This window comes from Corticium candelabrum, chromosome 14 (genome assembly GCF_963422355.1).
Source record: "Corticium candelabrum chromosome 14, ooCorCand1.1, whole genome shotgun sequence".
In the NCBI taxonomy this organism is placed as follows: domain Eukaryota; kingdom Metazoa; phylum Porifera; class Homoscleromorpha; order Homosclerophorida; family Plakinidae; genus Corticium; species Corticium candelabrum.
In genome coordinates this window covers 1470511-1483988 of record NC_085098.1, presented here as the reverse complement: position 1 = coordinate 1483988, position 13478 = coordinate 1470511, and the positions used below count along the sequence as shown (strand labels likewise).

Sequence of the window (13478 nt, the reverse complement as noted above, 5' to 3'; positions counted from 1 at the left end):
TCATATATAGGAGTTTGTGATTGACAGCTGCGTTCATGGCAATCACATTTCCCGAACTAATTACTGGTCTCCGACTACTGTATTGATGAAGAATTATGTCAGTGCAAAGAATGTATCCCAAATGACTCCTCCTGCTTCATCAATAGCTTCAGAACCCGCTCTTAAAGGGGAAGTCCAACAAAAATGAACTTAACTTGTATGAGTAGATCTTACCAAGACAAATCGATCGATATAAGTTACTCCGTTATCTTTGTTTTTGTATACAAGAGCGAGCGATGTTACTGTGATGTGCAACGCCCATGCGCCTGCTCCGCGCTTCCTGGTCGATTAAGCTCCGCCCATTGCAAACAAATAAATGCATTTACGGATGACTGCTATGGATATATAATGCGAAGATATTATGAAGATCTGCCTTCTTGCTGTCAGTGGTTCCTCTCTAAAGTAAAATGGTGTCGCTAGAGCTGTTTTCTTGCCAGACTTTGAAGCAGAATTCCTCAATACCATGGCTTACCTAGAGAACGCGCTTGTGCTTGAATATTTGTTTATCCTTGTTCTTTTAATATCCGAAGAAAAACGTTCAGCGCGCCGTCTGGCGTGTGCTACAGAGGACATTCCTATTCTCACATCCGGTCTGCTCACTTTCTTTTGCTGCTGATTGGTAGAAGGTTACAATCCCGGATGTCAAAATAGGATCATTCTCTGTTGGACACGCCAGACGGCGCGCTGAACGTTTCTCTTCGGATATTAAAAGAACAAGGATAAACAAATACTCAAGCACAAGCGCGTTCTCTAGTTAAGCCGTGGTATTGAGTAATTCTGCTTCAAAGTCTGGCGGGAAAACAGCTCTACCGACACCATTTTACTTTAGAGAGGAACCACTGACGGCAAGAAGGCAGATGTTCATAATATCTTCGCATTCACATTCGGCATTCTTGATATATCCGTAGCAGTCATCCGTAAACGCATTGATTCATTTGCAGTGAGCAGAGATTAATCGACCAGTAAGCACAGAGCGGGCGCGTGGGCATTGCACATCACAGAAACATCGCTCATTCTCGTATACAAAAACGAAGATAACGGAGTAACTTATACCGATCGACTTGTCTTGGTAAGATCTACTCATACAAGTTAAGTTCATTTTTGTTGGACTTCCCCTTTAAAGACACACACACACACACACACACACACACACACACACACACACACACACACACACACACACACACATGCACACACACACACACACACACACACATGCACACACACACACATGCACGCATGCACACACACATGCACGCATGCACACACACACACACACACACACACACACACACACACACACACACACACACACACACACACAGAGCTCTCCTTTAGATATATGTATAGATAGATAGATACAACCACAATGGAATGCACAACATTAGAAATTACACAATCTAACCTTTGCTATGTTAGCTTCACTTGAATTATCAACATCCTGACGTGTAACTTCACTTGAGTTATCAACATCCTGAAGTGTAATTTCAGGTTTATTGGTAGGTGAAGCCGTATTCACCGAGGAAAGAGAACGTCTTCTTCTCCAAGATATCGTTTCTCCAAGCAAAAACAGTAACAGTAAAGTCACATGCAGCACACAACATTGTCGTCCCATCATCTGGCTTGTTATCTCTTTAAATCTATCCAATTAGTAAATTGAGAATATATCAAGTGCTGCAAGTTTCCAAAACACTTCAACAAATCTACTACCAAAAAGCTTTCTTTCCTCGTTTCAGCACGTATCTATTCAGGCAAACTTCCTTATTTACAAGAATATGTCATACATGGCTGTCTACCTGTCTTTACATCTACATATGAGTTGTAGCATAATATTTTGCATCTACAACTACTGAGCTTGAAGAAGAAGAACAGGAGCTCACATAACTCAACCAATACAATTAGTAATGTACACTCAACTTTAAATATGAACTTACATAATCTATATATCTACTGGCCTTGTCTGTGAGAATACATCTTGTCTGTTCACTGACATGCATCATACACACATAAATATGTACTGTCCTTAATCCTTAACTGCACTTATTAATTAATACTGTCAGCAATGTTTCACATCAACTGATAAATCCATATATGGTAAAGAACACAGCTGCTCAAGCTACTGCAATACACCCCTCACAATGTCTACAATGTCAAACCCTCCCTACTAGTTGGTGTGGCACACAGGCATATGTTACCACCCTTTTAAAAGTCATAATGCTATCTGTGGTCCAATCCTTCCATTGCGCCTAAAGGGTTGTCCATAATTTCTATTTTGTATCAACTGGGATTCAGGACGAATTCCTGTTGACTCACTTACCCACCACCAATTCCGCCCAAGATAACATGTGTAACACGCCCATATGCTAAGGCATTTTCGCACGTAGCTTCTAATGTTGTCTGTCACTACCTGATTCAAGAGACTCGGTCAGTACCCATTCTTCCTGATTGGACACACAGGAAGTAACCTCTGCTGTTGGATTTTGCAAGTAGTCTCTTTTTCACCTGGCCATTGCTTGGGTTACATCACGCCTAAAAACACCCAACTGCCTTCTCAGGCTGTGGTGCACCATTGACTGAGAAATTTAGAATTGCTGCTATGCTGCTGACATAAAAACGAGGAAGAGGACGCAAGAAAAGCAAGGGAGCAGAAGAGAGAGGAAGAAGGAAAGGGGAATGGAACAGAAAAAGATAAGACAAGGAGAAGGGACAGAGTTAATTAATTAAGAGAATGCAATTATAACATGCCTACGTCCGTTTGTCTAGACCAAACCTACGCGAAAAAGGTAGCAAAACTCAGCTCATCATTAATTTGCTGCATTTGTGAGTTCGTACCAAAGCGAGCGAAAAAGCCGAGCACGTGCATATTACACCTCCGATTACATACATTAAAGCGAACACCTGCACTCCAATAACAGATTCATAGCAGTAAACAACCATGTGCAATTAAAAAATTTTTAGAAAGTTGGTAATCACCTATAACCCTACTTCGTTATCGGTGTAATGTAGACTACCACCTTCTTCGCAAACAGCCTTGGCCTTTTTGTCTATCCCCAGATTGTGTGCGAGCTGTGTTGTAACAGTATACCTACATACTGTTCATTCACGTAACTCAGCTTACCCAGTTTTTGTCTGAAACTGTTTCTGAGACCAGTCACCTTCAGGATCAAGCCTACCTACACCATGCCCGACTCTACACTACGCATATATACTACTATATTACTACTATATTGAACTGAAAACGACGAATCGACAATCGCAACAGCCTACTAGCTTCTAGGAATCTCTAAGTAGATTCGATCTAGACATGCAGTAAGCAATGCTCTCCCTGTAGCTTTAATGGCTTCAGTTAGCTCGTACTCTAAAAGTATATGTACACCGTGACGTATATGACGCGTTTGCCTAACACAAACCTTCTCCAAAGCTTTACCGTGGGTTCAATGGAACAACAGCGTCACTTGTGAAGGGGAGACCAGCAGTGAGGAGAGACAACAGATCCTTACTTGCCCACCTAGTTAGCACAGATTCAACACAGCTCTACCAATGGCCACGAGCTCGCGTGACAATTCAATTAGAACCGATGTAGCACTCCCACACACACCTGCAATCTAACGTCAAAGTGTGAAATATGATTATGCTGTTCTAAGCTTCGACTACAGAGGCTGCAGCATCTGGGCGTAACATTGCAACCAGACAGCCACGACGCCGAGTGCACAATAAACAGAAGTCATCATCAAGGGAAGAAACTCCAGGTGATCGCTCCAGGACGTGTGTGGATGTAACACAGTACAATAAAACTGTAGGGCGGCCATCCCGACAAGGTAGAGGACAAGAACAGGATGCAATGCAACTTTCGAGATATCCTTTTGCCCACTTAGTGTGCTAAAACAGGAACATTTGAGTTATCTAGACGTCATAAACATGCCTAACCACAAAAACTCACACAGGAAGTGACACCAATGCGTAATAGCTAAACATGAGATAAAGTAGTGTTAGGTTCACCCTTAAAGGATTCTCTAATTTACACAAACACAACAAACGTAGATACAATTTCATAACACAGATAGATATGGATAGATATTAGCATACCTTGTTGCAAAAACAGAAGAGGAAACAAAGAGACATGCCCTGTTGTTGAAATGATAACGTACATTCCAGCATCTGAGTAATGGCAAACTGAAAGCAAACTGTAGAGAATGTTGTAAAAATCATCAGATTACAATATTAACTAAATCGTCAGTCATACCTCAGAGGAACCAGAACTAGCAATATTGCTTTCTCATGAACATGCCAACCAAACAAAAATGAGCTCAATCCACACAGAACAATGCAACGAACAAATCCACCAAAATCGTGAGGTTGAGTCCAAACTTTCAATAATGCAGGCTACAAGAAAACAAAGATAAGCTCCAACACAATATTCAGAACTCAACAAATCCACATTCATACCAAAACAGTCAACAGAGTCAACAACAGAGTAATCAAAGGTGAAATTGATGGTAGTACACTGTGTTCGATATCACCAACTAGCCCACCAGTTAGAACAGCTTGCCCACTGGTATTACTTATGGACAGACCAAAATGTGAACCTAATTTGTAAAAGTACACATACAAATTTCATAAATGACTACCATGCAGTTATAATTAACGAAAAGCAAATAAACATCATCGGCTTAAAACACCTGTAGACCTACCTATTGACACTGCAATTTTGTCAGCAAAGTTGTATAATGCCCAAAAGTTAGGTGCCCAGTATGCATGAGTTAATCCACGCTTAAAAGGAAACAGTCGAACAAAGACTTGATTAAACTGACCCTGAAACAAAAACTATTTATTTCATGTTGTTAGGCCTAATTCAATAGTCTTTATTACTAGTGCAAGGAAAGGTCCAAATGAAACTCCAAATACTGCAATAACTACAAAACCTAGCCTCACAAAATTTCTGGGAAGAAATGTTGAGAGCTTTGGTACCCAGTTGAAAGAATCTGCATAATACAAAAAGAACCAGTAAAGCACATCAATGTAATCTTCATTGTATAGTAGTGAACACAGTACAATGCAATGTTTAGACCACCAGAATAAAATTAGTGGTTTGACAAGAATGTGTGCACCAATTTTTGACTGGTGGCTGGTGGGAGTGTTTTTAAAAGTAGATTAAATTTCAAATTCTAATACTTATGCATCTGATCTTAGTTGTAATATTTCTTGTTACATACTTGAACTCTCAACCAAATTTGTTTGCATACAACTTTGAGGAATACTGGTTGTACTAACTGATGTACAGTACTGTAGGTACATTTCTCTGCATCAAAAGTTAATATTAATAATAAAATAAAAGTGAAATGTTTAAAATATTAACCTGAATTTTAAGCATACAACTCCTGTCAAACAAGAAATTTTATTGTTGTGGCCTTAATACAAATACACATCCACGCATGAATAACACACATAACAAATAAAGAATGTGATGTATGACATAATCACTTTACTGAGTATCAAGCTGATATATTAATACATAAACGTGAAGCTGAAGCCTTGGTAAACAAAAAGAAATGACATAAACAAAGCAAAGTTGCAAACATATTTACAATACTTTCATTCCTACATTGTATTAGTGTTAGTGTTAAAAAACTAATAGTACATACCATCTCTTAGTTCAATCTTATAAATACTTACACTGAGTTTGAACAAATAAATATACAGTTGTATGTCGTGTCAAAAACTGTCAGAGTATGTACTTCAAAATGCCTTATCAAACGCAGTACATTAAAAGGTTCAGAAGCTTACCAACAGCTCCTCAATTTTCAGAAAATAAATTGAGCTCTACAATAATTGTATCAGCTGTTACTCATTGAGAAGCTGGTATTTCATTAACACTTAGGGCCACAGATAAAAGCCTACAGTATTTACCAGCTTTTATACCAAGCTCTCTTTGCATCATTTAATTCATAAACTTTGCACAATTAGGTGTATTGTACTCATTGACAACACGTGGATAATTTCCAAACAAGAAGTCTCTAACTAATATCATTTATCATATTGACTTAATAACAGCAATAAGGACAAAGCTATAAAAAAGACACTTTGCAAACAAGAATACACTCAAATTGTGACAGCACCTGACTTTTGAAAACAGTATGATCTCAGCAAGTAGACAAAGTACGCTGGTGCAATATATAGATATATATGTTTGAAGTTCAATAGAACAGCGAACCAAAATGCTCCACACAAGACATTACCCTATATAATACATTAGCAATCATCGTTACTGACATTCTTGACTGCCACTATAGGTACTGTATGACACTATGTAAGTACCTCTTTCAATTTTGCTATTGAGAGAAGAAGAATTCCAAACAACATTCCATTGTATTGAAAATGGACATCTATGTCAAACAATAAAGGAAAGCACCTCATAGCTATAACATTGCAGTTGCTTGTGTCTAACAAGCCTCAGTATTACTTTCAATAATACTATTACTCTTACCACAAATGAAAAGGAGTGAAAATCTTACCTTCTTCTTTGAAATCATTTAGCACATAGATGTTTATCAAATCATCCACATGACAATAATTTTATCAGCACTGGATAGAATACCATACCTTTAGTGACTTTGAGCACTGAGTGACATTCCAGGTCAGGAAACCTCATTTCATAGAAAAGACTCCATGCTTAAATTAGACCTATCATTGTAAAAAAGAATTCTTTCTCTCCCTCCCCTCCCTTCTTCCTCCCCTCTCTTCTCTACACCCTCCTTCTCCCAACCTCACTACCTCAAAATGAACAAGTGGTTAAGCCCTTTAGGTGTCCGTACAACTGAAGATGGGTCCCCTATGTAGTACTAGACAGGGCCTCTGCGTTATCCAGATTTCCCAGCTGCGCTGACTATCCCTTAATGCTTGGCCAGAAGCAACTAAGGGCACTGACCTTGGTGCAGCTCTAGGACTGGATCTCAAACCAACACGTCACCATCTGCTACAAGATGTTATTTTGCCAAGCCAGAGGTATTGTCCACGCTCAGTCAATTGACCAAGTACTCATTTCTACTCCTGAGTACAAACAGTGCAGGGAAAGGAATACAAGCTAACTTCAGCCTTTGGCAAGCTGAAGATGGTGAAAGACTAAGGTGCATCAGTCCAGCAAGCTGGTCACCTAAATTAGTTGCTGCTACTTGCAGAATAAAGTTTGTTCCCCCGTTGGGGATGCAAATAGAGGCGCACTGTCTAGAGCAAGTGACACTGGGAACAGGACTGGACCCCTTCAATCTAAATGTGACCCAAGGATCGAGGGGATGTATGCACAGGAAGGAGTCACCACGAAGTATCCGACTGCTCTTGGTGACTAGAAAACTAGTCGGAATTCCAATTATAGGTATCTCCATAATGGTTACTGGACAGTCAATGCAGTGACCAATCAACAGTGGTAGAAGTAGACTCACCTCTGCCAACTCCATATGAAATCACATGAGAAAATACTATTCTTCATTGAAAGTCACTGTAAAGAACCTTTTGTCATCTTTCATATGTAAACAGTTCTTCCTCCCAGCAGAGTGTCCCTTTCTGCAGTCGTCAGAAGGCAATTCATCAGAAGTTATGAAAGAGAGAAGACAAAATCAAAATTAGGACCTGGAATGTCTGTTCCTTGAGGGGGGACGGGGAAGTCAAACCTTCTGGGGAGAGAACTACTGTGTAGAGTTGGTGTAATATTATGTGGTGTGACTGAAACGCATCTGCCTGAAGCTGGATCGATTGTTCTGGATGAGAATTCAAACCTCAAGCTATTGTTCTCAGGATCATCCAGAGAAGCTTCCAAGGGAGTGGTTAGTGGTTCCCACTCGTGCTGAAAACTTAATTAGGTCTTTCAACCCTGTTTCTGAACAGGTCATGAGAGTTGACTTTTTACAGACAGAGGTATACTCAGTGCTGTGATTGCCTATGGTCCAACAGAACAGAGTAGTGAGGAGAAGACGGATATCTTTTATCAACATTTGGATGAAGCTACTGTACTCCACCAGAATAGCCCCAGCTTTTGAGAAAAGTCCCCACCCCTACTTTGACCAACATCCTAAAATTGTCACACCTTAGAGCTTTGTAATTAGTGTTAATTGGTGGTCATTTGCATGGTTATTGCATAACAGAAATTGCACATGCCTTACCTCATTATTGTGCAATGGTGATAATGACAGATGATGTCGAAGAAAATCAGCTCTCTTTCCATAGAAGAAATGATATGTGCTGTGGAATGGCATCATTGCAATGCCTTCGTTGTGTCCAAGACTGCAAACAACTATGGCATTGCCAGAAAGTGGGTCCATGATTGGGAAGCAAAGTATGATGAACTAAGAAGATACAAGGCAACGCCAAGAGGAAAGAAAGCAAGAAAAAAATGCCAATAAGTGTGCAGCTCAATGATCAGCTTTATGAATTGTTGCAAGAGAGGCCACTTTTATGGCCTAGGCTAAGTGGGTAGCTAGGAAACTAGACATTGTCAGCTTCAAAGCAAAGAGATAGTTGGCTAATGAACCAGAAAAGACGCTTTAATGTGGGAATACGATGGAAGACGAACAAGTTGCAGGCACTTCCTAAAACAGCATTTTTAATTAGCACTATCATAGCCTGACAGAAAATGCTTAATTGAATCAATAGCAAGCAATGTTATCACCTACGTGTCATTTCTTCAGCAAGGCCCCATCCCATACTTTACCCTTGACCTAAAAACAACTAAGGTGAGGTCATACTCGCGTGAGTACAGTAGGCAAAGAACAGGATCTCTCACTATTGTCATGGGTGATTTCAATGCTAATGTAGGAAGACAAGTATCAAAAGTTACTAGACAATTTGAATTGGCCAATTGAACCAGTGATGACTTCTGGACTTTGCTCAAGCCCATGATCTGATAATTACCAATACTGTGTTTAAACACAAAAATATTCACACAGATTCTTGGTATCCTCCAAAATCCACTTGCAACCCCAGTTTGAAAGATCATATTCTCATTAGACAGTGCATAAGAAGACAATGATCCATTACACAAGAATCATGAGGAGTCCTGACTTTGAAGCAGATCACCAGCTAGTTCTAAGTAATTAGTTTTGCAGCTTTCAAAAATGTAAACGGAGAGTCCAATTGCCCAAATTAAATCGTAAAGCATTGAAATATTCACAAGTTTAATTAAAGGCTTATCAAGACAGCTTTGTCTGAACAGCTACCAGAAATCTATGGCTAGTAACTTACTACTGATATAGAAATGAGATGGAAAGACTTTCAGTCGACAATAGCTAATGCTTGAGCAGAGCAACTCCCCTCTTCCGCGGTCAAGAAAACAACTGGATTACAGAGGGTACTTTGCAACTAATTGAAAAGAAATGTGACTTGTATCTTGCATGGACAAGAGCTCACAATTAGTACAAGATGGAATTGAGAGTCCAATACACACAGCTACGTCGACAAATAAAAGCAGCACTGAAACAAGACAAAAAATTTAGTTAGAAAGACAAGCAGAAGTGTTCATCCAGTTGACATTATCTTGGATAAACACAGTCAGAGAACACTAACCAACCAAAGAAGCAAAACTGGACAGTTGGAAAAAGACGTTTTGAATCTGTGTTGAATGTGGAGCTTTACCAATCTTCATTCTGAGTTCCAATCCTATTGGAGAGTCTCTAACTGATGAAGAGACTCTAACAGCTGTCAAGAATTTGCAAAATGGAAAAGAATCAGATGACATTGCTCCTGAATTTCTAAAATGGGTCCACTTGAACTCATCTTGGTTAATTTGAGTCACTCGGTCTTGTTGGGACTCTGGCAAAGTACCTCAGGCCTGGAATGATGCTATCTTAGAACCAGTACTAAAAATACAGGCAAATCTGTGACAACTACAAGAGTATTCCATTGCTGAGTGTTCCAGGGAAAGTCTTGACAACTGCTTCCTGGAATGTCTAAAACAAGTAACAGAGCCTCGTCTTTTGGACCAGCAGTGTGGCTCTCACCCTGAAAGAGTACCATTGACCAAATTTGGATGGTAAGGCATGTCATTGAAAAGGTCATAGAACACGATTCGAGTGTACATATTTGTTTTGTTGACCTATCAAAACCCTTTGATTCAGTACCTAGACATGCCCTCTTTCAGCTGTTGAAAGAAAATCGTGTTGAGGAAGAAGTCTATAAGTTCATCATTGACATCTATGGTGATACAGGATACGTCGTGAGAACTAAAGGCGGAAAGTCAGACAGATTTAGAGTAACTACACGTGTCAGGCAAGGTTGTTGCATATCTCCAGTTCTATTCAACATCTACTAGGCCAAGATAATCCATGAACTTCTTTCCTAGGTTGATGAAGGTGGCATTGAGATTGAATACAAGATGGAATACAATTATATACATGAATTATCGATCTCGTGCACAAGGTTATCTAAGATTGGAGAAGAAAAGTATGCAGATAATTTAGCTGCTATTTCAAGATCCACTTCTTGTCTACAACAATCTGTTAATGCTTTACACACAGCTTGTGTAAAGTGGGATATGAGCATTAACATTGAAATAAAGTTCTCAGTATGCATGATGAGCAAGCTCACATCTCCATTGATGGCCATCACTTTACAAAATGATGATGAGTTTTGTTATCTGGGTAGTGTCGTTCACAAGTCTGGAGGATGTTGTGAGGAAATTAAAAACAGAATAGTGAAAGACAGTGCATTCAGTTGTTGGCAAAACGAGTGTTTTCCAATATTAATTTCTCTAGATCCATTAACTGAAGTTTCTGAACTATTGTTCGGCCAGTCTTGTTGTATGGTTGTGAGACTTGGCTCATGACTCAAGCAAACACTTGAAAGCTTAACACTTCACATGAGATGTATCGAATCAATTCTCGAAGTGTCTTAATGGCACAAAATAAATCTGGCTACAGCAGCAGTGGTGTACTCAGGCATGTTTCCAGGTTGCTCGGAAACCCCCAAGTGGTGAGCGTCACCTTTACTGTTAGCACGAGTGACTGTTAGTGCTAGTACAGTACTGAAATATCCTTTTAGAACTGTAGCTTAACTAACATAAGAAGATTGACGCTATGCGATAGCGACAAGCTTGAATCAAGACGCATATGTGAATGATTACTAACTGTGTTATGTCATTGATATTAATTTCTTTTGTTAAAATTAGCTTTTGGAAACCCCACCAAGAAAATATTGGGTACACGCCTGCTGCAAAGAAGATCTCATAAAATTGAAGATTAAAAGACAACGACTACAATGGCGAGAAGACATAAGAATGCTAAGCAACCATCCCAAAAAACAGCTTCTACCTAAAACGTCCAGCTCATGGTACTCAACAATAAAGGTTGATGTTGTTCAGAAAGACTTAAAATCATTGCTTATCCATAGAAGATCCACACAATCGCTCAGCGTGGCAATCTATTCTGCAAGGCCTAAACCCATAGTGGGTATGGCTGAATTTCAGGGTCAGATGTGTGTGTGTGTGTGTGTGTGTGTGTGTGTGTGTGTGTGTGTGTGTGTGTGTGTGTGTGTGTGTGTGTGTGTGTGTGTGTGTGTGTGTGTGTGTGTGTGTGTGTGTGTGTGTGTGTGTGTGTGTGTGTAAGTTCCTTGCTCAAGCAAATCATACCTGTGCTCATCCCAGACTTGACCTTGCAACCTAATGGTCCCAGATGTTTCTACCATCTAAATGTGACTCTAACAGTTGACCCACAGACACCACCCTCCCACCCTCCTTGCCTCTGTCTCTTTGTCTGTCTGTCTGTTTTTCTGTCAATACATATATTTTCAAACATTGAACTATTATAGACCATCTAAGTGAAGCAACTAAATACTACTGTCTGTCTGTCTGTCTGTCTGTCTGTCTGTCTGTCTCTCTCTCTCTCTCTCTCTCTCTCTCTCTCACACACACACACACACACACACACACACACACACACCCCTGTGTGCATGCAAATGACAATGAGTGAAGAGAAACAAAAAGAAAAGGAGCAGGAAGAAAAAGAAAGAGAAAAAAGGAGAGAAAAGAAGAGAAGAGGAGAGGAGAGAAGAAGATGAAATGAGACAAGAAAAAGGATATAAGAGGAAAGAAGAGAAAGCCCTGAAAATATCATATTTCATAATTTGACAAATAATACACACAAACTTTAGAGGTAACTCTGAGCACAAGCGGAGCTGTTTCAAGTGGTCATTCAAGAATGTAAAAATGTTGCGCTTGTAACTGTAATCACTAATTAAACCTAATACCACAAAACAAGTGAAACCAAAGTGAAAGTTAGTACATGCATGACCATCAACACTATAGATTGCTTCTTCTAAACCTTTCCTAATCATAGCAAACAAAACATAATACAAACCCTTGCTCCATTTAGCCATCATAGATGTTACAGAACCAAACAGACAATAAGTGTCCTCACACAAAAATGAAGGATACGATCAACCAACAGCAAGCCACTGTTGAACAAGATCAATACAGACAAGACAACTCTCTTCAGCCCAACAGAAACATAACGGCCACTTTCTCTCAGAGTACTCAAATATCTAAAATGGTGAGCAAACAATGCTGATAACCTATCAAGAGTGCACTGCAGGTTATAAGTAAATACCGCAGACGTTTATACACCTTTGTATATACATGTAAGTTGTTGTTCAAGCACTAACTTTGTGTAAGGCACACTACTGGAAATGACCGTAAAAGCCTCTCCGAACACCCACCCACGAATGACTAAATAACACAAAACTACCCCCAAATTGTACAAATGCATACAAATGCACATGCCCAAATAGTCACCCCTATACTGGGCCCAGAGGAGGTAGAAAGCTAGCGCAGTGCTACCTGGCAGTCTCACTATTCAGCCAATAAGCACCTTCTAAGCCCCGCATTTGAACCATGTGCCTACTTTAGTCTGTCTTGAGCCACTGTGAGTGCAAACTGTCGGATATACACACTTTTGGTTTCTAATAGAGGTCGTGACTCTTTTTATTATTAAACTCTCTTGTTTTCTGTGGTGGAAGCAACAAGTACGTGCATTTGTCGGGGGCAAATCAGCCCAAGTAGGAAGTTAGAGAATTTGTTCGACCGTCACTATGCCTACTTAGACTCGAGCTAGTCTCTCCCTGCCTTCATCATTTCCCCGGATAGCAATGAAGCCAATAGCTCGTGTCTACAAATTGGTTGTGCTGTTTAAAAAAATTGAAGCCCAGGACACAAGACAACATAAGATCATTTGTAGTACAAAACAGAAAACAACAAAAATATATGTTTGACCGTGAGATCATATTCCTCTCCTTCTTATTTATCTGGATAGAGTAAAAGTGCAAGTAATATAAATATTAGTAGAGAAGAGTTGCTGATTTTAAACAATTAAACAAGAAAGAGACAGAAACAAACCATCCCTGTACGGTTCATGCAACAAACAGCATTGTGTGCTTATTGTGCTAATGGAAATGGCTCTACT

At 39.7% G+C, this 13478-nt stretch overlaps 1 protein-coding gene across 2 annotated transcripts in view; it reads right to left on the bottom strand.

The window, feature by feature from the left end:
- Positions 1-13478, bottom strand: part of LOC134190041 (probable dolichyl pyrophosphate Glc1Man9GlcNAc2 alpha-1,3-glucosyltransferase) — a 28345-nt gene that overhangs the window by 2790 nt on the left and 12077 nt on the right. Inside the window, exons 5-16 of one of the 2 annotated variants that reach the window (XM_062658452.1) lie at positions 12455-12561; positions 6355-6422; positions 6156-6276; positions 4909-5021; positions 4731-4851; positions 4486-4625; positions 4283-4422; positions 4126-4223; positions 3980-4052; positions 3450-3918; positions 1750-1782; positions 1445-1679 (exon numbers count right to left, since the gene is read on the bottom strand). In XM_062658452.1, the coding sequence (XP_062514436.1) occupies positions 3690-3918; positions 3980-4052; positions 4126-4223; positions 4283-4422; positions 4486-4625; positions 4731-4851; positions 4909-5021; positions 6156-6276; positions 6355-6422; positions 12455-12561 (1210 nt within the window). In that variant the 3' untranslated portion in view covers positions 1445-1679; positions 1750-1782; positions 3450-3689. Of the gene's footprint in view, positions 1-1444; positions 1680-1749; positions 1783-3449; positions 3919-3979; positions 4053-4125; positions 4224-4282; positions 4423-4485; positions 4626-4730; positions 4852-4908; positions 5022-6155; positions 6277-6354; positions 6423-12454; positions 12562-13478 lie in introns of those variants that run through there. The other variant, XM_062658453.1, reaches the window with a different exon arrangement.